The 27,103-nt window shown below is 41.6% G+C and overlaps 1 protein-coding gene across 5 annotated transcripts in view; it reads right to left on the reverse strand.

Moving 5' to 3' along the window:
* The window catches only part of KIF13B (kinesin family member 13B), a 126,632-nt gene that overhangs the window by 63,857 nt on the left and 35,672 nt on the right, over positions 1 to 27,103 (reverse strand). For 3 of the 5 annotated variants that reach the window (XM_065630769.1, XM_065630767.1, XM_065630771.1), the window contains exons 3-11: positions 15,240 to 15,255; positions 13,374 to 13,434; positions 11,606 to 11,698; positions 10,817 to 10,997; positions 10,323 to 10,410; positions 8,863 to 8,997; positions 6,997 to 7,109; positions 6,468 to 6,579; positions 913 to 1,125 (exon numbers count right to left, since the gene is read on the reverse strand). In XM_065630769.1, coding sequence (XP_065486841.1) covers positions 913 to 1,125; positions 6,468 to 6,579; positions 6,997 to 7,109; positions 8,863 to 8,997; positions 10,323 to 10,410; positions 10,817 to 10,997; positions 11,606 to 11,698; positions 13,374 to 13,434; positions 15,240 to 15,255 — 1,012 coding nt within the window. The remainder of the gene's footprint in view (positions 1 to 912; positions 1,126 to 6,467; positions 6,580 to 6,996; positions 7,110 to 8,862; positions 8,998 to 10,322; positions 10,411 to 10,816; positions 10,998 to 11,605; positions 11,699 to 13,373; positions 13,435 to 15,239; positions 15,256 to 27,103) is intronic. The other 2 variants (XM_065630770.1, XM_065630768.1) reach the window with 1 other exon arrangement.

Below are 27,103 nucleotides of genomic sequence, written 5' to 3' on the forward strand. Positions count from 1 at the left end.
GGCAACTCAAATGAGATCAAAATTCACTAGTCATTTCTAATATCACAGCCAGCATTCCCTGCATACCTCATGAGGGAAATGCGGTAATCAGAATCCTTCTGAACTGCAAAACTGACGGATTATATCACCGTTGCTTTGCTACACTTGAGAACAGAGCTCGGAATTACGCTCTCTCTTGGCCTCCATCTAACAGCCACAACATGCTCCTTGCACAATTTCACTGAGGTAGCTATGCAGATATTCATAATATTGTCTAGCAGCTCTAAGGGATTCAATTTAGAACAGTTAAAGCTTGTAAGCAAGCGTTATTTAACTGAATTCACATCTCACAGGTTGTAGCCAGACTGAATTCTTAAAATACGCAGGCAAAGCTCGGCCTATAACCTGCACAATCTTAAGACTCCACCCCTATTCCTGTTGCTTTTGATCTGTGTCTTGCAATAAAAGTGAGATCGCTCAACAAGGTGCTTAAACAGAACCTGGTATCTCATGTTATCACGCATGTTTCAAGACTGATGTACAGAAAAATGGAAAGAAATTATATAAATGGAGATTTCTCATTGATACCGTGTAGTAATTCTTTGTAGCGTTCATTTTTGAGAGCCAGGTAAGGAAGTTCTGACAATGGGGTTTACAGGATTACAGAATCCCAGCCTGGCTGGGGTTGAAGGGACCTCTGGAGATCATCCAGTCCAACCCACCTGCTCACGCAGGGTCACCAGAGCAGATCACACAGGTCAGTCCAGGCGGGTTTGAATGTCTGCAGAGAAGGAGACTCCACAGCCGCTCTGGGCAGCCTGGGCCAGGCTCTGGCACCTCCCAGCAAAGAAGCTTCTCCTCATATTCAGATGGAACCTCCTGTGCTTCAGCCTGTGCCAGGACCTACTGGCTAATCAAGACTAAAATTTGTACCTCTGCTTTTGTGAGCTGTTCCCGCAGCTTCTCCACCTCCTCCCGGAGCTCTCGAATGATGCGAGCGTTGGGATCTTCGTTCACCACGGCGTGGTTGACGATGTTCTTGGCCCGGTCTGCGTACCTCAGCGTTGACAGGGTCTCATCATAGTTGTCTGCTGCTGGGCTCACCGTTGCTACCATGGCAGTCTTGCTGTTACCGCCAAGGCTGTCCTGGAAAGGTATAATATTAAAACAGGAGGTTTCTTTTGTTTTACCCAGTCAATGAACGCAGGCAGAGAATAATGACCTAGGGCTGGGAGTAGATGGTGGCGACTAAGAAACACTTTTATCAGAGCTCCTCCATTCAAAATTAAATTTTAAGCTGTGTAAATCAAGAAAAGTTGTTATTTTCAATACATACATATACATATATTAAGCACATTCAAGAAATGTCATTCTTGGCTTTCCAAATCAGTTCTAGTATAAACGGGAATAAACACAGTCCCTTTTCTACACTTTATAGTGCCTAGTAAGGGCTTCTAAGGTTCGATTCTACGTTTTCTGCTTAGTTTTATAAACCAGAAATACAAGCACTTCAGCATTAGGCTTCTCAGATACTACTGACAGAGCTCAGGAAAGATCATGATGAATTCAGAATATCTTATTTTAAAGACTGGAAGTGAAATGTCTCCAATAAGTAATAAATTTAAATTACTTAAAGGCCTCCTCATAAGCAAGGTAGTTGATTTTATTTGTATAGACAAATAAAATCAGAATGGGGCCCTTCCCTTATCCCCCCTTTCACAGCTCACAGACCTAAATTGAGTTATGTAAGAAATTACCCTTTTGGAATGTGGTTGACAGACGAGAAGGGCGTGAAACCACATTCCTGCAAACCAAAGTGTCGGGGTAGCAGGGGAAGGAAACGTTCGATCTTTTTATTGATCGCAAAATTGCGTTTCACAGTTTCGGCCAGTCTAAATGACAAAATATCCTGCTTAAGATTTTGCAGCAATTTCTTTGTTTTGTTTTGGTTGGGCTTTTGTTTGTTTGTTTTGTTTGGGTTTTTTACCCAATATCCCTTTCTGAGCTGAACATGCTCTTCACTTCCATCTTCAATAACCCATGAAATCTAAGTCCGGCATTACCATTAGAACAATCTGCCCACATTAGCTGCTTGTCTAACCATTTCAATTACAAAGCCCACACGTAGCTTTCCCCAGCAATCATTAAAACGCCCCTTAAAGTATTTCCTTAAGACTCTTTTTTTTTTTTTTCTGCATGATGCTTAAAATAGACAAGCGCTGACCACACAGACCGATGTTGCTTTGCTGCCACATCTGATGTCCCTGGTCACACAAAAGGGCTGGCAGCTCTTTGGGGAGAGAATATAATTTCTTTGGTATGGCGTTGAGCACAGTGAGGTACACAGCACGGTTAGCACTCGCAGGTAAGAGTATTTATAAAGAAGTCAATTGAGAAGAACAGCCTTCTGATGGATACCAGAGTGGTTTTGTTGGGTTTTTTCGCTCATCTGAGAAACAGCCAATGTTTACTGCAATAAATACAGGGCTTGGGAGGAGCCACTCTATAACACACAAATGTTTTTCCAAAGCAGCTACTGAAAACTTTAAAAAGACTAAACAAGAACACGTGGCTCATGCAATGGGATTTCTGGCTCTACAGAAGCCAGGGCTTTTCCTCAGTCTGCCAACCATTTTCAAAAATTAGGAATCATAGAACAGTTTGTGTTGAAGGGACCTTCCCAGTTCCCCCAGTGCCCCCCCTGCCATGAGCAGGGACATCTGCACCAGCTCAGGTTGCTCAGAGCCCCGTCCAGCCTGGCCTGGGATGTCTCCAGGGATGGTTCAGCCACCACCTCTCTGGCCAACCTGGGACAGGCTCTCATCACCCTCAGCAGAAACAATTTCTTCCTCATGTCTGGCCTGAATCTCCCCTCCTTTAGTTTAAAACCATCACCCCTTGTCCTGCCATAACAGGCCCTGCTCAAAAGTCTGTCCCCATCTTTCTTCTCGGCCCCTTTTAAGTACAGAAAGGCCACAATAAGGTCTCCCAGGAGCTTCTCTTCTCCAGCTGAACCCCCCAGCTCTCTCAGCCTGTCCTCCCAGCAGAGCTGCTCCAGCCTCGGATCATTTCTGGGGCTCCTCTGGCCCCTCTCCAGCAGGTCCATGTGTGTCCTGAGCTGAGGACCCAGAGCTGGACCAGCACTGCAGGGGGGTCTCACCAGAGCAGAGCAGAGGGGCAGGATCCCCCCCAAACCTGCTGGTCATGCTCCTTTTGATGCAACCCAAGATACTGTTGGCTTTCTGGGCTGCAAGCACACGTTGTTCATTGATGTTGAGCTTCTCATCAACCAACACCCCTAAGTCCTTCTCCTCAGGGCTGCTCTCAATCCATTCTCCATCCAGCCTGTGTTTGTGCTTGGGGTTGCCCTGACCCCGGTGCAGGACCTTGCACTTGGCCTTGTTGAACCTCAGGAGGTTCACATGGCCCCACTTCTCCAGCTTGTCCAGCTCCAGAACGACACTCTGCAACTGCAATCTCTGTTCTGCAGAATAAGATGCAGCTTGTCAGGGTGACAGCCAGGTATTCTGCTTCCAAATCAAACCTTCACAGTTTGCACTTTGGGAACCTCCTTCACCGCACTAATTAGCGTCAAACCAGAATTAATTCATTATTTGAATTGCAACTCTGCTGTACAGGCAGCTGAGAACGCTGTTCCAGCGATACTCTGTAATTCACAAAAGAGCCATTATAAATTGGGTAAAGTTCCTCTTGTATTGTAACTATTTAAGCCCAATGCCAAACTGTCCGATAAAGTTTTACGTATAAAACCGTTGTGCTGATTTCAGTGGTTTCTTTAATGTTAAGCAAGAAAGGTAGACAAATAGTAAGTCAGCCTCTCATTAGCAAAGACAGCGTCTGCAAATTACCCTGGAAAAGCCGGGCTTGCATGTGATCGACATAGAGTGCAAATAAATACCTTTTGTTATTTTTAAGACTAAACTAGAGCAGTCTTCTCTTGCATCAACATTACCGTGAAAACCACTTAAAATGCAGAGATCAGAAACTGTATTTTTAACAGCAGCCATCACTAAAACATGCAAGGCTTCTGAATAAAATGGGAATACAAGATGTTTTGTGCTCATAGGATTTGATAAAACCAAGAAGTTTAAGCATTAACAAGCTACTACACGCAACCTGGCACCACTCCTCAAGCCTCCTCTTGCAATAATATTTTTCACCTGGTGCTTTTGTCTAAAGATGCTCAACAAAATTAAGCATGAAGTGTTAGATCTTGAGGTCTCCTGAAGTCTACTGGTTTCTCAGATTTGCAGATAGACCCTATATGACAGATATGCCTGGTGTTAGAACACATTTACTCCGCTTCAGCATGATAATTAAAAGTTGAAAGCTAGAAAGAAAGATAGCTCACCATCTCATGGCTCCTACAAATGAATTCTTTAAATGAATAAATCCCTCCTTTGATCTTTAATCAAAACAACGCTTAAATTTTCCCCTTCCCAAATAAAGCTTCTCTTGAATGCGCTTGTTTGTTAAAAAAATTCAAAAGCCCTAAACCTTTTGTTTGCGCTTAACATAGTTGGATGGATGTTAAAGACACAAAGGTTTGCTCGAAAGAGGCAGAACAAAAGTGCGCGTCTGTTTGGGAGGTAAAGCAAGTGCGGTGCGTGGCCATCGCCGTCGGAGCCACAATGCAGCAGATAGGTGCTAAACAGGAATTCCAGCCTGCTCGCTGGATTCGTTTAGAAACGGAGCAGCATAACTAATTCTAACGACGACACTGGAAATTCGTTAGGGAAGTTTCTACCCTGCTTGCTCAGGCCGTTCCAGCCACTTCAGGAACCGAGCACACAAACCATGGGAGCAAACCGAAGGAAACTGAATGCTGGGTTTGTTCCCATCTGTTTAATTAAAAACACAGTGTAAATATGTAGAGACAAAAATATATTTAAACACTAAGAAAGTCTTTGGGCAAGGAACACTGTGGAATGAGGATTTCTTTTACTTTAGAAAAGTACGGACACTATTTCTGTTATACCATTCTGATTTTTATGTAGCCCTCATGATGGTACTTTTTGACGTCCAGTGTCTGTGATGTTTGCACTGGGGAGAAGAGCAAAATCATTTCACAGTAGTCATGCTATTAAGAAAAGCTTCATTACAAGACCGCACTGAGAAAAACGAGCACTTGTGGTGTGTCAAGGAATTACCTGAGATTTTATTTTACTTAAGCACCGAACTTTGTTTTCAAATCCCTTTAAGGAAAATGTCTTTTTTTACTATCCATACCTCTCTATAACCTGCAAGTAACTTTTTCTTTCCATGCGTGCAGTTAAATCGTAGGGATGTCAAATTCGAACATTTAAAAACATTGCTAAGAATGAGAGGGGAAGTGAAGCAGAGTATTCAAGACAACAAAATCCAGCCAGAGCACCTACGAAAGAAGCCAAAAAAAGGCTGGTGGGGACAAAAATCAGTTCCTTCCCAGATTATATCTGTAACGAACATCTTAGCTGCTCCTTGGTAACAATAAAACAGAGCGCAAGGTAAAAAAGGAAACTTGGTAAGTTGGTATTTCTATGAGACATGGTTATGAAACATCCTGGCAATGAAATGATGAAAGAGAAAAATTTGAAAAAAACGGCAGGTTACGAAAAATAAAACCGAACATACGACACCTAATTCAATAATCCTTCAAAATCCAAGTCAACCAAGACCACTCAGGCTGTATCAGGCAAGATAAAGAAATCCAGATGACGACTATACCTAAAATGAAACTTGCACTGCCAAGATTTTTTTGTCATCAGGCTACCAAGCTTTACAGCCACTGTATCTAGGAAGTGGGAAGAACAACACAAACATAAGCTCGACTTTTAATTTGACACACACAAAACTGATATGTAGCAACCTGGTTTTTAATTTAGACTTTCATCCAAGTGCCACCATGATATACAAAATAATACCAAATAGTGTCTTATGCAACACAGAAAATGATTTAACTGCTTATTTCACATGAACATGATATGCCAAGTCTTCTGACCTGTTCCTCAGACTGTAACTAGGATAATTCTCTGCAATATACTCTGCTGACAGAAGTAGAGCATATTAACAAATAAATTAGACAATTAGGAAAAGGCAACAGCCTTAATCAAACTTTTCAAAGCCAACCATGCCAGTATGTAAAATTCAGTTGCATGTGGCAAGAGCCCAAATTAAACTAGAGCCAAGGTTTTATGTGAAGCTGTGTGTAAACTGACCCAGAAAAAATCATGCCTTATTTTTTAATTTATTTTTTTTTAAAGTTCCTTATTCTTTAGGCCACTGCAGGTCAGCAGAAGACAGGGAACATATTCAGTCTGTAGAGACACTAATGGCTTACATCCAGCTAATTTATAAAGACAATTATTGTTAACACCAAACCCAGAAAATGAGGCAAAAGAACAGTGTTTTATTTCATTGAATGGGACTCTTCTCCCTTTTTCCTCTCTTTTATTTCTCTTTAAAAGAAACATGATCAGAGTACTTACTTTAAGTAACCAAGTGAGCACAGAATCACGATAAGGAACAAATTTGTTCTTGTTCTTGCCAGCAGCCTGATCTGCCAGGGCAGAAATAACCAGCCCAAGAGTTGTGAGGGACCTGCAGAGAAAACACAAGCAGTCATTAAAAAGTGTAAATATCCATAAGTCAAATAAATATTTAAACAGTCACTCTCTCTCCAAAAATGAGTTCAGAAGAAAAAGTTCCCAGAATGGTTTTGATCATTCTTCTCTCACAGAAGCTCTGCTCCTTGTTTTCAGTATATGTTTTCAGCCTTAATCATGTCTTCACAATGCAATTACGTGGTTGTTGGAAGAACACAAGTACAGAATGAAAAATGCCAATCGTTTTAAGAAGGCAGAGATCTCATTCAAACATTGTACATCAGAGAAGCACAGAGAAGGGAAGAAGAAAACTGGCTACAACAGCTTATTATATTGACTTTATCCTATTTTACAAGTATGCTGTACGTAGCAGTCATGATAAAAAAAGGAAAAGAAATAATCAGAGTCGTACTTGTTAATGTTGCTTCCTTCTTTCAGCCTGTCTCCTGCAGCCCCGGTTTTAGTCGCCCTTTCACTCCCTGCTAAGTCCACCAGGCTCAGCTTGCCCACCTTCTCACCCGATGTCTGCACAAGGAACCAGAGAACAGTTAAAATCAGCTCGCTCAAATTAAGTTACGTAGTTTGATGTATTTTCAAACAAGAATCAAGCTTCATTGCTCAGTGTAGACTCTCTGCGGCTGCTCCAACACCTTCGAACGCCACCGGACTTGAGCAGTTTTCTGTGTTAACTTAGTAGCTCCAGCTTCAGAAACAACAGGAGGATTTGAAGTGAAATCAGATATATTAATATCTTCAAGACATCTCTGAAATCTCCAGAGGAGAAGAACACGGGGCACATCAGTGCAATGTTAAACCAAGACAAATGCAGAGGTAGGACAGGCCAAGGAGTCACAAGCAAAGACACGGGGTCTACAATCCCATCTTGAAAAGAGTATCCTAAAAATCTCAGATATTACACCAAGTTTATTCTCTGAGTTTGAGAGAATGATGTGACATGAAGCAGGTTATAATATACAAAAATTATTACAATTGTTAAGTCTCCTGCATCCTTAACTGCCTCCTAGAAAGCAATCCAAGCTATGTTACTATTTAAACCTGTAACACAGATTTTGTTACGAATCCTTTTATCTCATTTGACCCAAAATGACATTCTGAAACACTCGATGAATTTCCTATGTCAATGTGAAGCTGAAGAACCAACTGTGTTTGAGAACAGTTTGCTCACATCATGCTCTTCTCAAGCATCTATGACTTGAGCATCTCGGTACCACAATGCTACCCTAAATGAACAAGATAACTGGAATCAATGTGCTTTCAAAAATGTTACTCTAAGCCTCTAAAAACGTAGTGTGATCATCAGGCCATACTGAAACGTGGCATTTCCAGGACTGAAAGGACCAACAGATGGGAAAAATGGAGAAATCTGTTCCAGAAACTCACACAGTGGGCACTGGACCATGCAAAAAAGACAAGCAGAACCACCACCCTGCATCCAGGCTGGCCATGACCACACAAAAATTATGTGTAAAAAAGAATAGCAAATCAAGGATTTTAGTGTAGTACGACTGCTGATTTCAAGTGCAAAGGGAAAAAAACCCCATATATATAAGAAAAAAGAAAAAGGAAACAAACAAAAAACCAACCAAACAAAAAAAAGCACCACAACACAAATAAAGAACAAGAAAAATTGTTTGGATAACAAGATTGGTGGAGACTGAGAAATGCAGAGGAAAAAAATCCAAATGTTCCTTATGCTTTACATTGTTTTCAATATTTAGGCACATACATGCCTCAGATTTGCTCCATGGACACTCCAAATTTCTCTAAGGCTTTGAAGACATTTAAAAATTGCCCAAGCACAGAATCTATCAACAAAGTTTAAACAGGTTTGGTATAGGAGATCTAATTTTAGTTTATCATCATTTTCTGTGAGGGATTAAATAATATTAACATAAATGTATTTCACACACCCTCCAAGGAATATTTACATATAAGGAAATGCAAAGAAAAATACTTTTCCATTTAAATGTCTTAGATATTTAATATAGATATTTAAAAATATTAATGTTGTACAATGCAAATGTTTTTAAATTAGTATGTCTTTCCGTTTATAAAGTTGATCATTTTTATACATATTTGCATAAAATAACCCCTTGAAGGAGACGACCAGATATATAATCAGGTGTTCTTCTGTTTTTCATCTATGCATTATATCTTTAGTTTGTGCTCCAAGTCTGTACTACAGACTTGCTGCTTAAGAAGAACGGTTTCTTTAGTCTGGGCTTAACATTTGCAGCTTGGACCTTGTTTTACTTACCCCTGATTGCACATCGTAGAGCGTGTGGGTGAGGATGATCTTGAAGACGGCGTGAGACCGGCTGCTCTCCTCGTTCATGTTGGTGGCGGCCACCGTGCGGGACTTATTGCCCTCGGACATCAAGGACTCGATGTCCTAGACAGAATTTTCATAAGCATATCTGCGTTAACATCCTTTTCAATTATCTGCCCAAACAATCTCATTTTGGTAAAACACAGCGAGTATTTTCCCGCTAAGTTCTCCACTGTTCATTCACAAAAAAATATCGTGATGTCCCCTTTAAAGACTAGAAATGACACAATGTTTGACATGCGTATTCACCCTTTACCTCTACCTAGATATTAAATTATCAACAAAAACAATACACTTGGCTGCACACAGCGGTACTCAAAAGCAAAGAAAAAAAATGAGGAAACAGCAATTCCTGTTTGAACAACGTAATATTTTAGCCTCAGTTGTCAAACACGTGTTCTTGAAATCTGTAAGATGGACATAAAGCTCAAAGTTTTATAAAACAGAACCACGCTGAACGGGTCATTATATGCCTCCTACAGACAAGAGCTTATAAAGTCCTCCGATATGTTAGATTGTGGTACTTGAGAAATAAACAGCTCCCTCGCTTAGGTGTTTTACAGCAATCCTGTAAAATAGTGAAAACTTTTAGAGTCTTGGGCTTAACTTCTATTAAGCATCTCTAGCTGGATTATGTTAAAAAAACCCCAAAACAATCAAACAAAAGACCACCACAGACGGCTTTGACGCTGTATTACACAAAGCTGCTGGGCAACACGTAAAGGAAAAGCATTCGAAGTGTCTTATCTCAACAAAAACCACCAAAGAGAGGTAGATAAATACGTGGAGAAACCGCAATAGGAAGGACTGCGCCATTTCCATCCCATATTAACTCATTTCTCCCACGGTACCTTAATGGTTCTTAAAAATTAGGGCATTTTTTGAACGCATGTATAAACATTTACCATCCAGCAAGCAAGTTTCATGCAATATTCTCTACTATTTGCCTTGCAAACAACCATGAGTTTCAATTTCTAGCATTCCTGGGTGCTGCGGGTAAATGAGATTTCCCAACAACAGTGCGACAGGCAAAAAATGACCAGGTGTGATACTGGAATTTCGTCTCTGCTAAATCCTGGTCCTGTAATTAATCATGGAACATTTTCTCATCGATACAGTATAAACTCATCTTAAGTTTGGGAGGAAAAGCTGTCTCATTAAATAGTTGAATTTCTTTCAGAATTATTAAATAGTACAGGATGAAGATGAGTTTCTGCTCTTATTTCTCCCTGGCGATTACAATACCACAAATCCTACAGCCTTCTTGCTCTAAAATCCATGTTACTGCCACGGCAATCAGGAGTAGCTTAATTTTTTTGCCCTGCTTAAGTGACAGTACCCTCGTGTTTAGGATGTCAACACAAGCCTTTGATAAAATTGCTCCTTACCTTGTAGCTAGCAACAGCTAGTTTGGATAGGCCATCTACGTAAGGACCATAAACACTGTGTTCTCTAACTTTTAAAGACTGACGGCTTCTGGTTGGGAGAAAAAAGTTATTTATAAGCACACAACTCACTTAAGACAGCATTAAGAGAAAGACAATTCCCCACTGACAGATCTCAAACATGATGGTCTCACAAATACCGTGACAAAGCGCAGAACAAGGACTATAATGCAAACAAAAAAGCCTTAAGTCTACACGCGAAATGCTGACACAGACATTTTTGTCGCTCCATAAAAGGTACAATTAGGGTGAGTTTACTCCAAGCTTTTAGTCTTACCACTTTCTTTTGATTTAAAATGAAAGGACACTGAGATTAGGAAGAAGCGAAAGCCACCCTACCCAAATTCCTTAGATGGGGTCCATTAAGGGAAACTGGTTATGGAAAGGAAGCGTGTACGATATCACCTTACAGTGCTGCTGACATAAAACTTACTTACCCTTTTGGGTCGAGCAGATCTCTGACTTTCTCGTTGTATATCTCCATGTAGGATACTTCCACTTTGAAGCTCTGCTCTTCGTTCTCCTCTTTCTGAGCTCTTTCAAAGAGCCCACTGCAAAGTCTGGGGATTAATCCAGGTTGGTCGGCGGTTCCCATCATCGTGTAGGATTTTCCAGACCCTGTGGGAGTGAATCTACCATTAGCGGACAGGCAACAAAGTTTCTGCACAGAACATGGAAAGGAAATCGAGAGAAAGGAAAAAAGAAAAATTGCGTTTCAGTGAAAGATATTTGTGTGGTTTTCTACCTTCAAGTAGCCAAAACACCATTTAGCCAAAGGATATTTAATCGAAAGGAAAACAAGAAATTTAGTTCAAACAGTCAGAAAATATTTTTTCAGGTATATACAGTCTGACCGTAGAAGACAGCTCAACACTCACATGTGCCACAATGAGAAACATCAGTGGCACAAGCACACTAATTTTTGCACATTACATTTAAAATGATGATTAAAGATTATTCTAACTACAGATGTGGAAAATCTGAGTGACGCGTTGACCTCAAGGACAATCACGACCCAAAGATTCCAATCTAAGGTGTGAGAAATAAGGGCAGCCAGCAGCGATAGACAAAATCCTGTTTCTCCTCCGGAGAAAAACATTTCTTATCTACATTTCAAGACATTTCTCCTGAAAGAATGTCACAACAGCCGTGGAAAGAATCTCCAGTCAGAATGTAACAGCTTTGGCGTCAAGAATGTTTTTTGCTTGTGTCTGGCAGGGACTTACCAGTTTGCCCGTAGGCGAAGATGCAAGCGTTATAGCCCTCGAAGGCATTCTGAAGAATATTCTCTCCAAGGCACTTGAAAACAACATCTTGACCTAAGACATAAAACATTGCAAGAAAGCGAGAGGTATTTTTTGCCTTGATTTGGATTCTTCAATAATTACGTACAAGCAGTTAGCGTTTTCCTCTTGTTATTGGCTAAATATCCAGTATTTGCTCCCTCTGCAAGACCAGCAGACGTGCTCCAGATTTATGCTACTGTAGAAATCAGAAGCCACGACAACCACACATGTACCCGGATCTACCTACAACAACATCCTACCCACGTTCGTACTCGAAAGTCTTATCGGCAGAAAATCGGCTACCAATGGCAGAATTTAATCCACCGGTGAATGACACCACCTCAAAATACACTCAACTTGTACATTTTAACAACTGTCAGTTGATTTTAATCTAGGGCAGTCAGTACAGCACTAGATAATTTTACTGTATATATGTAAGATAGTAAATACTATAAGAGATGCATTAATAAAATATAGGATATATCACTTGTTTTGTTATTGAACTATGGTCCAACTTACGGTTGGACTCGATGATCCTGAGGGTCTCTTCCAACCTAAATGATTCTATGATTCTAACTAAATCCGTAGGAACAGCTTTTTGGCTCCTTTTCCAAATGGAGGAAGAAATACTTAATATATTTGGGTATTATCTATTCAAACAAAACCTCGATTTTCAGAATTTCTTTTACAAGGAAAGGGACTAAAGTCTGAACAAAATATGGCAGAACTTTATGGACTGAAAAGTCAAATATGTTAATGTTCCTGAAAGCTTTTCTTTTCCCTCCTTGATGGAAGTCTGGATCTTTACACCCAAGTCCACTTAGAATTTAATGCGTGCAAAATTACCCATCCAAATTACTAATAGCAGTAGAATGGTTTTGGACCAGACACTTCCAACGTATAACAGACCGTAAGAGGAGTGACACAGGCAGCTCCACTCGTTTGAGAAACAAAAAATTTACCTTCCCATGTAATTTATATGGCTGCAAGTGTCCTGTTTTTCTCAGTTCTTCAATAAGTTATTATTTATTTGTTAGAGAAATTAACATCTAGAAGCATAAGCATCTTTTATTTTTCTTGTGATTTTTTTTAAATAGATGTAAACAAGCTGAATTGATTCCAAATTTTTAAACATAACAAGTATGAAAGGAATAGAACACAAGAGTGCCAAGTCCAAATATATTTCATATTTTATCATAACTATTTGCCAAAATGTGTCACGTTACATAGAAAATTTTTAGTTAAATACATTACCCATTCTCAGACCAGATGAATTCACATACCCCTATATTAAATTAGGCTTTTTTATACTCCATTATTAAGTTCTAATGTGATGCCAACCTCCCATCAGGGCTGCAAAACATGAAATTACACGTGCCTCAAATGCTGAAAAGAAATGGATTTGATGCTTTTAAAATGATGGTCTTGAAACAGTATTTTAAGTGAAGATATAAATCTGAGTAACCCAGCACTGTGACAGCTTTCTCCATTTCCTACACTGCCAACAGGTAGCAACACCTTTTGGCATTATCATCTTCAGAGAAGAGAAACAGGAATGATTAAAATTCTCCTTTTTCTTTTGACAACAAGCAGGCATAGAGGGGAAGGCACTTCATGTCATATGGTCTGTGCCCTTTAGCAAATATCGGCCTTTAATTATATCATTCGCACTCGGAGATGACGAGCACAAAGCTACAGTCAATATTACCTGCATATTTTTCTTTGACAGACTCATCCATAGACCAAAAGCAGTGATCGTAGGCAAACACCTGCAGGAAAACAACCAGGACACCTTGTCAAATCTCTTGCCAAATCAAACACGTTACCCACATGCTGACGGCACTGTGTTATATTATATCATGCTCCTCGGGGCCATTCTGAACCTAATACACACTCCCACAGAATTGTCTATTTTCTAGCAGTTTGAAGCCTAAAAAACCCTGCATCTTCCCATAGGCAAGCTTGTTAATTGGTTCGATTTCTTCCTTGATTTTATTTCTTCCTTTCTACTGTGTGAATCCTATTCCACGCTCTCCACGGGGCAACCGAGGGGACGTCAAGCCGCTCTCCTGCTCTTCCTTCAAACCCATCCTTGCAATTCCTTTTTTCACAAGACTTTCTCTTTTGCAAACTGACAGATGTCCCCTAAGCTGTTTCTGCCTTCCATCTCCCCGCATCTCTCGTCTGCATAAATTAAAAACATGCCTGAGGGTAGGAACCTCTTTCCACACAAGAGGAGTATATATTTATTAATAATCACACATAAAATAGCATATATATATTTATTAATAGTCATATATACTGCCGACAAACAGAAGCAGTCGTCTCCGAAGTCTAATACTAGTAAAGAATAACATAGAGCAAATTAGTTTTATCACGAGTAGCGCTATAATCTTTTTAAACAGAAAAATTTCAATTTTGTGGTAAAATTTTGTGGTCCACGGGTACCTTTCAGCACAAAACCTGACCTCTAATAAGACAGTGCTTATTTTGGGACAAACGTTTGCAAAAACAAGTCTCCTGGGTCTGTATTTGCGAGGAGACAAAAAAAAAAATCAGGGTAATATCTGACCTACATTCACACGGGCAAAATTTACTCTGTAGTATACAGGAAAAGGGAATGCAGCTGTTTATTTCTCCGCCGAGCTTAACAAATGGTGTTTTTTCCCCTCTAGATGTTCTGCATCATTTCAGACCAGGCTGGCAGAGCAAGTGTACGATACCAGCATCTCCCGCCCACCTCCAGAACCCCCATTCCATTATTCCTGAATATTTCATATTATCGGCTAACGCATTTGCATGTTCTGTTTCAGTGAAGTGGCAATAAAGCAAATTGTCCGCAAGTATTTAAATTAAAATAACTAGCAAAATGATACAAGAGGTGAAAATCCATCCTGCCAACACATTCAAACTTACTACCTACATTTATGAAAATGCTTGATATAGCAAAATCCTTACAATTTAAGGAACTTACCTTCAAAAATATATTGCTTTTTTTTTCCTATACTACATTAATGTCCCAGCATTGAGAGAGAAAAGTGGTTATTTTACGCCCTCTAACTGAGGAAACAAAGGCTTGTTTATTCAAAATTAAGGTTTTTGGGTTCTTTGAATTTATTATACAATTAAACATATTATTGTAAGATCCCACACCTTTAGAGCATTTAATAAAACACCGCCGGCTACATGACTGCATCAAGAAAGCCGAACCCTGATACGCTGTGGAAGAGACAAAAGTCTTCACCCCAAATGTAGAGTCATGGGATCATAAGCCGTAATAAAACAACGAGTTTGCTTTAACACAGATACCAGAAAACGCGTTTAAACACCCACAAATACCAAGTAGTCTTCCACTCACAGCCTGTAATGCTGAGTATGTGTGTTCTCATTTGTTCCCGTGACTCATTTTTTGGCACGGGCTACAGAGCGAGGAGATGCTTTGAGTTTCTTACTCAACAGCTGATCGCTTCCAGAGCTGGTTTGCAAAATGCTTTTAATATTTGGATAACCCAAGACTGAATAAGCGAGATGACAATTTTCACACATTGATTTAACGTGTGATAAAAGCCCTTACCTTTGGTTGGGTCCTACTGTTCTCCAAGCATCACAGGCAGAAAGGATTTGGTACGGGGTCAGGGGAAGAAAAAAAAAGACAAAAGAGAAACACAGACTGTTAGTTGTAGTGATTTTAGCTTAATTACTCTATCATTAATAGTTCACAATTGGAACACGGTATTTCAAAAGTTCGTTTCTCTCCTCAGATCTCCCCTTGCTTACAGATCCCAAGTCATTTCATAAACCAACGCTTATCTCTTTGCAGGAGGAAGATTTGAGATGCTGTTCTGAATAAGCTGATTTTAAATTCAAAGCCACTGCTCTTCCTCGTGCTGCCACCATCTCTTCCTCATCCTCTTGCATTTTTTCTCCTCTGACACCTCTTCTTCTCTCTAGTTTCGTGAGTGTTGCTGTCTTTTAAAAACAAAGTACCCCAACAATGTAAAAATTTCCAAAACCATTTGAACGGGAACTTCAGGAGAGTTATTCAAGGAGAAGTTTCAAAGTCCAACTCTTGGACTTGCCCAACTTGGTCTCTCACAGTTGCTGGGACAGCAGAGCAAACATTTGTTTCCCTAAAAGAATGAGCAGAGAACAGCGATTCCTTCATTCTGTTATGTGCATAATTTACGAGTCTGTTTGGGGGCTTTTGGGGTTATTATTATTTTATTTTTTTATAACAACAAGTACGAAACTACCGGAGTGACCTTTAAAATGCCAGCACAGCTTCAGGCAGTGCCTGACAGGAGGTTACGCAGCTGTCCCACATACCGAAAATGGGAGAAATGCAGCAAACACACAACAACGAGGAACCAATATTCGCCTAGTCCTGGACCTCTCAAATGAGATTAGGAAGCTCTCGACATCAGTAACAAGTCAAGTCTTGTGACGAGCATCACTGACTTCTTTTGAGCAGAGCAGGAGAAAGACGTGGGAGCCACGCAAGGTCACTCTGAGTTCTTGCCGCTCATATGGGTTGAGAAGCGAGTTTAAAAATAGTAACTTTTCAGCATCGTGCCTCAAAAATAATTATTTATTCAGCAAGTCCATCATCTCTTTTTACTCAGACTTAGATCTAATATGCATTATCTTTTTGACATAACAGGAGCGACAGTGACTGCAGATAGGAGTCGGCGTGACCTGCCGTACAGGATGACTATTTAATTCCTACAGGAAGATCATTCTCTCGTTGTAAAATAAAAGACAACAGCAAGCCTGGATTCTGAGTTTAACACCCAGAAATGTGACTTTGGTCTTAATTCAGCAAGCAGTTATGCTCATATTCCCCCAGCCCAGTTCCAAAGCAGGATTATATCAAAACACAGGCGATCTTTCCAGCCCTCACTACAGGACAAATTATTGAATATCTCGATTAAAGCCCCAATAAAGATATCATCTCAGAAGTCCCATCACAATTTCAAGAGGATGGATTGTCCTTAGCTATGTAAATCGCCAAGCTGAGTTCAGGCTAGAGGTCTTAAATTCAGTCTCTAGCTTTCTAAAGAGCTGCGCAGACACATAAAACCACATCAGAAACCCCACATCTAAGAAACCCAACGTGCAGCACTTAGGATACAGCGCAGCTATCTGGAGCTGTAGCTCATTCTGTGAAGTATCTCCTACAACAAAACATGGATGACAGCAACGTATGCAAACAACATTTGCTATGGTTAAGGCTGAGTGTTCGCAAAAACCCACCAGAGGATCCCAATATTGACAACTCGTAATGGTAATGAGCTGTAAAGAATCATAAGCATCGTAAGAATCAACCTGTTCATCAATGACCTGGACGAAGAGACTGAGGGCACCCTCAGCAAATTTGCCAATGAAACCAAACTGGGAGGACAGGCTGACACACCAGAGGCCGTGCTGCCATCCAGAGACCTGGCCAGGCTGGAGGGCTGGGCAGAGAAGAACCTGATGAGGTTCAACAAGGGCAAGTGCAGGGTCCTGCAGCTGGGGAGGAACAACCCCAGGCACCAGTGCAGGTTGGGGCTGAGCTGCTGGAAAGCAGCTCTGCAGAGAAGGACCTGGGAGTTCTGGGGGACAACAGGGTGACCATGAGCCAACAATGTGCCCTGTGGCCAAGAGGCCAATGGGACCTGGGGTGCATGAGGAAGAGTGTGAGCAGCAGGGGGAGGGAGGTTGTTCCTCCCCCTCTGCTCTGCCCTGGGGAGGCCCCATCTGCAGTTGTGTGTCCAGTTCTGGGCTCCCCAGTTGAAGAAGGACAAGGAATTACTGGAGGGAGTCCAGCGGAGGGACACAAAGATGCTGAGGGGTCTGGAGCATCTTTGTGATGAGGAGACACTGAGAGAGCTGGGGCTGTTGAGCTGGAGAAGAGAAGCTGAGAGGGATCTGATCAATGGGCTCAATATCTCAGGGTGGGTGTCAGAGGATGGAGCAGACTCTGTTCAGTGGTGCCCAACGCCAGGGTGAGGGGCAACGGGCACAGACTGAAACACAGGAGGGTCCATCTGAACATGAGGAGAAACTTCTTTGCTGGGAGGTGCCAGAGCCTGGCCCAGGCTGCCCAGAGCGGCTGTGGAGTCTCCTTCTCTGCAGACATTCAAACCCGCCTGGACCGACCTGTGTGATCTGCTCTGGTGACCCTGCGTGAGCAGGGGGGTTGGACTGGGGGATCTCCAGAGGTCCCTTCACCCCCAGCCAGGCTGTGACTCTGCGATACGCAGCTCTAAAGCAGAAAAGATCATGTACAGTTGTGTCACCTGCAAACTGCTCACATCAAAACCCACCTCCTAACCGGCGTGTGCAAGTGGAACGAAGCACACAGCGAAAGGATGGTTGCAGGACCAGTCAAAAGGAGGACACAGCAAAATGATGGTTGCAGGATGGGTAAAGACCATCCAGAGGTTATCCAGCAGTTTCCTGCAAGGACCATTCCAGGACTCGCTCTCGCTCCTCGGCTGCCAGCCAGTAACTCCCATCTATCTCAAACGCAGCAGAAAGGGCCAGGACAGGAAGGGAAAACGTATCTTTCAGCTACGGCAGGATGTCACCAAGATGTTTGCAGCTACATATTTTCACTTGAATCCAGACTGACAGGACCTTCCTTCACCAACTCCCCTCTTTTATCTTTTTTCAACTCAATGTCAAACAAAAGCAGAAGGAATCTAGTGTATCTAGGGCATCTATAATTAAAACAAAGGGAGAAAGGGAATATTCTAAAACAACTGTCTGCATTTAATACCATTTTATTTGTTGCAGCCAAGTGACTACATGTGCTGTTTGAAGAGTGAATGAAGACATGCAGCCCTGAATAATCATTTCTTTTTAGGCTAGCCCTTACACGGTGTAAGCTTCTTGAACAAGACACATTTGCTTTCCTATCAAAACGCTCACGGTTTCGTAGATCACAATTTAAACACTGGAGAAAAAGAGAGCAGTTCCCAATTACACCCATCAGCATATGTTCAACACCATTATTGCTTCTTTTTCGTGTGTGTGTGTGTTCTGTTGTTTGGTTTTTTTAAACAATAAAATCTTCAATAATTAAATGATATATTCGAGCACAACAAACCACTCTGTCCAGCCATAGCTACGAGTACTATTTTAATAATACCTCAGCTCAGTTTTTACTCTGGCTTTCCAGCTTCTAAAGGAGAGGGAAGGTAGAGTGACCTTAAGGATATTTGAGATTTTGCAAATCTCGTGGGGAAAACACCACAGCAAATGACTAAAGGTGAAACATGACTGGGAAGAGGCACGGAGAGCTCAGACCTTATCTGTTCTGTCTGACCCAAGAGCTCAGCGGTAGCAGCCAGCTGGCAAATCAGCACGTGCTCTACATCAGTCACAGCACATCCTAATTCTTTCCTAAATCAGAAACGGGCAGATGGAGCAAATGAGAGGAAAAAGGTGGGAGGCGGCAAGTCAGAGAGCAGGGAAATGAGGTACAGAAGCTGTAGGACACGCTGTGCTGGATTTACAGAATGGAAATGTAACACTTCACCATTTTCTGAATCTTCTGGAAAAGCAAAATATAATAGGAATTTGCAGGTTTAAAAAAATGAAAAGGAGAGAAGGAACAATTTTCACAGTAACTATGAATGAGGGAGGTCCTAGCAAACCCCCAGAAATTTTTATTGCTTTCCACTTTCCATTTTCCATAACATCGCAAAACCAAGCGTATCAGATTCCAACGTAATTAGTTCTATTTTATGCCCTTCAGCAGGAACTGCTCAGTGCAAACTCTAAAAATGCAACTAGAAAAACATACTGATGGGGAAAAACTACACTGGGCTGAAGAGCAGAAAGGCATCAGTGTCTCCAGTGACGGCTCTGCAAGGCCACATCTTTTTGTTTCCAGCTGAGTTAGTTTGCCTCAAATCAATTTGTATTCATGCACATCTTATTAAAAGTAAAGTTGGCATCATGTGTCATAGTAATTTACCCTTCAGATGCAGGAACAACTCTGCTTCGGAGCGATTTTATTCTTTTTAAAGATTGTACGGATATAGTCCAAACGACTGTGCTTCTGATGCTTCTTAAACCTAGTTTGAGGTAACCTGTTCATACCCCACATTCGCAGACCTTGTTGTAACATAGAATCATGGAATAGTTTGGGTTGGAAGGGACCTTCAAAGCTCCCCCAGTGCCCCCCCTGCCATGAGCAGGGACATCTGCACCAGCTCAGGTTGCTCAGAGCCCCGTCCAGCCTGGCCTGGGATGTCTCCAGGGATGCTTCATCCACCACCTCTCTGGCCAACCTGGGACAGGCTCTCACCACCCTCAGCACAAACAATTTCTGATGTCCACGATGCCAACTCCACGCTCCCAAGCAAACCTGGATGAGAAATGCTAGAATATGTTGTAACTGCGTCCTCATTCTCACTTGGCACACGTGGGAGTATCAGCGCTACAGGACAAGAAGCCCCAGAGCAGCTCTTGGTATCACGTCAAAGGGAAGAAACTGTAGCATAGCATCTAAAGGACAAATATCCGATGATCTCCAGACGTCCCTTCCAACCTCAGCCATTCTGTGATTTTATTAATAATTTGTTGCAGTTAAAAGCAGTACAAAAACTACTCTCCATTCTGACACAAACGCACAATTGCATCATATTTCAGCAATATCCTGGAACCAAGTAACTAATGCTACACTGGGCAGAATCAGTTGTCCCCACAGATCTTCCTTTCCCTGGTTAAGTGTGCCCTGTGTGTATGAAAAAAAATCTTGCATTATCAGGTTCGATTTCTTTTGTGGCTGTACAGTGTTTTCCCTTCCTCCTTCTCACTCACCCACCCAAACACGGCAGGGTAAGGATGCTTGGGAACAGCCCAGAAAAATCAAATATCCCACTCACCGAACCTTAGCGCTGAGCTTTACTAAGCAAATGTTTGAAGAGTGACAGGTTAAAAGGTGACAGCTTTCGCGGACCAAAGGGTTTTTTCAAGAAAACTCATCCTTCAAACAAGACTTTTGAGTTTGACCCCTAGTTATATCTCGGAGGGTAAATACTGGGTGTAGATGGAGCAGCTCACGCTGCCTCACCACTCGATACCCACCTGTAACAGGAGGCAGGATTTAACAAACAACTTCGCTGCCTTTTATTTTGGAATAACGGGCTTATTATTTTCAAATCTCCACCGGGAAAAAGCAAATATATCCTTCGCTGTACTACAGGAGCTTCCAAGCATGGAGAAGCTGATAAGTGGGGTAAGAACTACTGAAGCACCATCACGTCTCGATGTAGACGTCAGATACACAGATAAGGATGTAAGCACAAAAATATATATCTATCTCAGGATGTTTGAAGTTCGGGAGTCGAGCTATCTTTCTGAAGCAGATCGTTTAACTGGTAGCATTTTTCTTCCCGTTTGAATAAAGGATTCGGAATGAAGTTTATGAAGAGTCGGCAGTTAGAAAAGACACGGCAATGTTCAGGGTTTCACTGTTTAAATTGAAGCTGCAGGATTTCTTTCCTGGCATACAAACCAGCCAATGGTGAAATAAATTTAGACTATAAATTTAATTATTTTACATACATAGACATATTTCTAAGGCAGCAGTATAAGAAATAGCAGAATTCACTGAGAAGCTGTTTCCTCTCTTTCCGCATATCACACAAATTTTGCTGCTGGGCCCACAATGGGAGGAAATGTCAACTAAATCAAGTTGGATCACTTGAGGCTTCTTTATCTTACAATACTTAGAAATCTTTTTTCCCAGAATATTTCGGAAGATCAAGCGCTTATGGTTGTTGGGTTTAACGCTTTATAAATATTGTTTCTCCATTTTTACACGTAGACCAAGTGGTATCAAAACACCGAGTCTAATCCCTGGATGATTTCCTGCAATATTAGATGATCCTGAGGGTCTCCTCCAACCAAAATGATTCTATGATTCTTTAATTAATACCATTCTTATGGAGTCTTGATTTTACCTCCACAGCTACACTGGGAGAAAACCACGTTGACCTGCTTGAGCAAAATATTTTTTTGCAAGCAAGAACAGTCTCTTTAAAACAAAATCCCCAAATGCGGCAAAGAAAATGTGAAAGAGCATCCACAGTTCAAAGCCAAAACTTGTGTAGCCAAAAGGAACAAAAGTAATCGCTGTTACTTGGAAAATTCCTCCAGCGCTCCGAGGCATTCCAGGCATAGTTGGCGGTTACTTAGTTTCTACTGACAAAACTGATTTTTGCCAGCTCACTCAAAAGAAAAGAAAGGAAAAAAAAAAGGAGGAAAAAAATATTTTAAAAATATATAAAAAAGAGAAAAGAAAGGGAAAAAAACGGGAAAAAAAGGGAAAAAAAGAGAGTGAGAAAAGAAGGGAAAAAAAGAGAGTGAGAAAAGAAGGGAAAAAAAGAGAGTGAGAGAAAAAGGGGAAAAAAAGAGAGAGAAAAAGGGGAAAAAGGGAAATGGAGAAGGAAGGAAGGAAGGAAGGAAGGAAGGAAGGAAGGAAGGAAGGAAGGAAGGAAGGAAGGAAGGAAGGAAGGAAGGAAGGAAGGAAGGAAGGAAGGAAGGAAGGAAGGAAGGAAGGAAGGAAGGAAGGAAGGAAGGAAGGAAGGAAGGAAGGAAGGAAGGAAGGAAGGAAGGAAGGTCAAGGGGAAAGAAAAAGAAAGAAAAAAGGAAAGGAAAACAAAGAAAAGAAAAATAAAAAAAAAATTAAAAAGCAAGCCCTGAAAAACAAGGACTTGAGCAGAACAGCAGCTTTTTGGGTGTTGATTGTGGTTTTTTGGTTGGTTGGTTTGGGGTTTGTTGTTGTTTTGTTTTTTTGTTTTGCTTACTTGTTTTGGTTGGTTGGTTGGTTCATTCGGGGTTTTTTTTAAGTTGCAGTTGAATTTTCTGCACTGTGAGTCTCGGTGCAACGACAGTACTGTCAAACAGTGCAATAACCTGCCTCGTCCTGGCCACCCTCCGGTGGTCCCTGCGTCCCGTAATGCTGCTGTTACGACAAAGAGATCACAACTTCATCCTTTGGGGTGTAAACACTTGGATGTCCTGATCCTATTGTGCTCTACAGAATGTCTGGTGAACAGCCAGTACCCAAACTTGCAATTACTATTGTGAATTCCAATATTTTTTAATAGAGCCTGATGTAGCTACCATCTTATAACCATGGGAGTGAGGCAAAAAATACCTCCTGATGATTCGGCAGCCTGTCCTTTCCAGTGATAGATGCGTGGATGGAAACACAATGGTTCTTGCCCTGGGATTCAGCAGAAAACCTGTTCGGCTTCTGGGATAAAAAACGCACAACCTGGTTCAGTCAAACCTGATCTCCAGCCAGTCCAGGATCTGTGTGTGTCCATATAGGTGTACAAAAAATATACGATAATCTTGTTCTACAGCACCAACTAATACAAGTGTCTACACACAGAATATTCTTAAACAGTATAACCTTTAATTTAAGGCAAGGGCTAAAAAGCCAAGTCACTGTTCTACAGGATTAATCCCAGAATAATCTATGGTATACTCAGGAAAGTATTTTCTTGTGGCAAGTCTATTCACAGCCTGTTTTGGATCCAACTCTGGGACTCGAGCAGTATTTAAAACTACACATACACTAGAAACACAAATGATGTTGACCTAGTTGCGTACGGGGGGGAAGATAAGAGCTGTAGGCAAGAAGAGTTGGTTATTAGCATAGAATTTATTTTTCTTGCCTCCACGGTTCAGTAACCACCTGAATTTCTTTGCTTCAGCACATACACGTTTGGTGATCCCGGTGATACGCCAGAGGTTGTTGCGCAATCTCTGTGTACGCTCGGCTCCGACCTCCCATCCATGCTTGGCAGGTGGAAGAACAGCACGACCTGTACGAACCGCTCCAGCAAAAAAGGAACCCGAGGACGGCAGCTTGGCACCTCAAAAAGAGCACTTCCAAAAAATCTTGACGTACGTTAGAAGCCTCAAATGTTCAGCTGTGGTAAAATTAGCGTTCGGTGCCTCTCAAAAAAAATAAAATGTGTCGTACCGTCTTTCACTCTTCCCAAGAGCACGGATTACACACCTTCCCCCTCCGATCGCCTCTGTCCATCTGTCCATATTCCTCCAACCCATTTCAGCGAAGTCAACTGATAACACGAAGATAAGAGAGCAGGCAGCAATCAATACCCACTTTGATATTTGCCGTGTGCTGCATGTCAACAGAAATGTGAAGCATTTTGGCACACACCGATACACTACTTTTTCCTCAGGAAGATTTCAAGCCTTTTTACCCAGCTCTCTCTTTCTGCAAACTCGAACAGTTCAGCGGTTGCACAGTTAGAATTCCACCATGAAGGATGGTGAAGAAGCAATTGCTCTTCTCACCTGTCTACAGAAAGCAGGAGTCACCTTCTGTCGCAATTTTTCCAAACTACAATATGCTCTCAGGACGGAAATCTTACTCCTAGAGTACCCGGCATGAGGAAACAAAATCTTTGTCCCAAAGAAACCAAGAGTAGAAAGAACCATCAAGACAAGGAGCCCCGATGCCTCCATAGCCCTTCCAACTGTTGCTTTTCAGAGTAATGTTTTTGCACCAAGCTGCTCTTCTGCCTGACCTAGAAAAGAAACCCTTATCCTCAGTGTATCATTTAAATCAGCTGCTCTTCTCCCGGCATGAGGATGGGAAATGAGCTATAATTGACCTGTTTGCTGAGAGGCAAAGGGAAAATACAGCATATTATGAAAATTACAGGCGAGCCTTCACCATGACAGCTCGGCTCCCGTGTCCTAAATATGCCCTGCTAATGGCTCCGGACTGCTGAGAAAATGTCATAGAGCTCTGGGCAGAATTAAAGATTTGCTTAAATCTAGAATTGCATGAAAGTGTACGCATCTGCATCAGGAACTTGTTCTGAAGACAAAAAAAACCCCAACATCTTTGGGTTGAAAAGGAAAGGCCTGTGGGCACACAATTCATACTCTAAAGCCAAGGTGCAACTCCACGTACAGCTCTGGGGTACAGGCCTGAAGGTGCAGTTGTCCTTAGCTACAGGACTGAAACATTGGATATTCAGCATTTCCACTTCTTTCTCTTGGCAAAATCCTGATTTCTTCAGCATTCGGGGGGAGGGAAAGCCCCAACTCTTGCTGCCTGAATAAGAGCTACTGCTTCACTGCAGCATTCCTCCTGAAGTTTCCTAAATTCAGCTTTTGTCCAGGCGATGAACTTACACTCTGTTTATTCTTCTCCCTCCCACCTCAGCAAATCACTACGGTCGTTTTTAAGTGTAGGAAATATTTTGTGACCTATTCTTGAGTCAACACACCACAGAAGTATTTCAAAGCGCTGCAGTTCTTCCATGCCCATTGTGTTCCAACTGAAAGCTCCTACTTGGGGAACCTGATAATCCTGAAGTATTCAATGGGGAAGGTCATTTTGAACAAGCTTTTACTCCCTGCTTCTTATTCCAATGATCTTTATTTATTCTTGCGTACAAAAAAATTCTTTTGTTAAACACTTGTATCAACACCCATCACCTCCAAAGCAAATCTGGCAGTTGCTTAAGGTTTTGTACATGGCTGTTCGTAATTTATTTAGGCTGGGAAAAAAAAAAGAAAATAATCAGTACCAGGCCATTAGCAGAGACATATTACTGGTGGTGCCAACTGCAGAAGGTTCAATGTAGATCATTTAAAAGCATCTGGCCACAAATTAATTTAGAAGTTGTAACTGGGGTTGGTAAAGCTCTCTATATATGTATATATGTATTGGCTGACAAGGTATTCTTCTAGAGACTATGGCCTGCAGCGCTGTACGAAGCAATCACAGATTAAGTTATCATTTCACAGCTCTGGCAAGAGAATTCAGGTATTTAGCAAGGTGAAACACGCTCCGTACGCCATCGGTTACCCCTTTTATCCAAATAAATTGTGTCACACACAATCCCGCCATGTACTTTCCTGCCAACCCATCTCCTGGGCTCTGGCCTCCGGCCAACGACTCGCTCTTGCCAAGTCTCACATAGTCCCACGTCGAGGACAAGAAACAAGGAGGATACAATTCCCATCTCACGGCAGATTGACAGGAGACTGCTCCTTGTATTCTTATTCCTCTTAAAAGTGCAAACGTGAGTTCTCCAATCTATCACCAACGTGTATCACATATATTAAATGACGCCTAAATAGGGATGCGGGGCTTTCAGACAGTTTTTCAGCAGATTTCTCTGAGTCTTTCGAATGGAATTCAGGTAAATCCAGCGGCTCTGGCACTAAACCTTTCCCCGGCAGCTTCGAAGCGCCTAGGGGCCAAGGTCAAAGACGCTGCTGAATGCGCAGCAGCTGACAACCAGATTTCCTCCTTCCTCACCCTTATCACTAATTATTTCTAAGAGCTCCCCGCAAGCGACACCATCTCTTCACTTCCTGCACTGCTCTTAAACACAGAGCTCTTTATCTCCCCTGCGTGCCTTTTTTTTTTTTTTTTCTTCTGAAATCCCTTTCATCACCTCTCCCTCCAACCCCAACAGGAGCCTTAAAGCCTTTTACAACACTGTTTCTGGAGTAAAAACTGTTTGTATCTGTAGATATTTTTTAAAAGTCCTTTTCATGCCATTACGCGTGTGCTGTGTGACGTGCAGTTCAGGCCAATTTAAAGTTCATTGTATGTTCAAGTGTCCTGTGCTGCACTAATGGAACTATTGGGCTATTTAAGTACCTACCCCCTCACTTATACAATGGAAAGAATCACAAAATAGGGGAAAAGGATGGAGAACAGGGAACCACAGAGCCAGCAACCAAGAAATCCAGCACTGAGGGATTTGTATGAGCAAATCTTCATGTAACCACAGTGAATAAACACATTAACAACCGCAGGACAGATCCAACATCAATTGTGAATTCAAAGCTCAGAACCTTTTTCTGGACTGAAGCATCTACAGCTTCTCTCCTGGATGATGACAACACTTGTTTGGATTCTCTGTTAACTTAGCCATAATAAACTGGTTTTTTATTATAGAAAGTCCCAGCGAATGGAGCAATTGATGGCCCAGAAACCGAGACCTGTGCGCCGGTTGCCACTGGCAGGAATGATTAATATAAAATGCAGCATCACAGAAAATGTACAGATAGCTCGGTTCTCGTCACCGACCATGTGCTATAGCCTTGTAAAATATTAATTTGTTAAAGCTGAGCCATTACTTTAGAAGAATTTGCTCTTCGAATAACTTGTGGCACAGGCATAGTTTTCACCTTCATAAAAATTACAGAGCAAATGTTTCTGTGAAGTGTCATCAGTCAATGCCACCATAAAGCACTGTAATTAAGGAGGGGAAAACCCTAATAACCCAGAAGAGCAATCCCATTTCCTTGTTGTAGTCTGATGAAATTTCTTGCTCATACTTCTAAGTTCTTTACCTAAATATGCAATTTTTAAAAATAATTCTACCATCACCAGAAAACCCCAGTCAAAAGCAAATGCTGTGTCATTTT

Source organism: Caloenas nicobarica, chromosome 3 (assembly GCF_036013445.1).
Source record: "Caloenas nicobarica isolate bCalNic1 chromosome 3, bCalNic1.hap1, whole genome shotgun sequence".
Classification (NCBI taxonomy): Eukaryota; Metazoa; Chordata; class Aves; order Columbiformes; family Columbidae; genus Caloenas; species Caloenas nicobarica.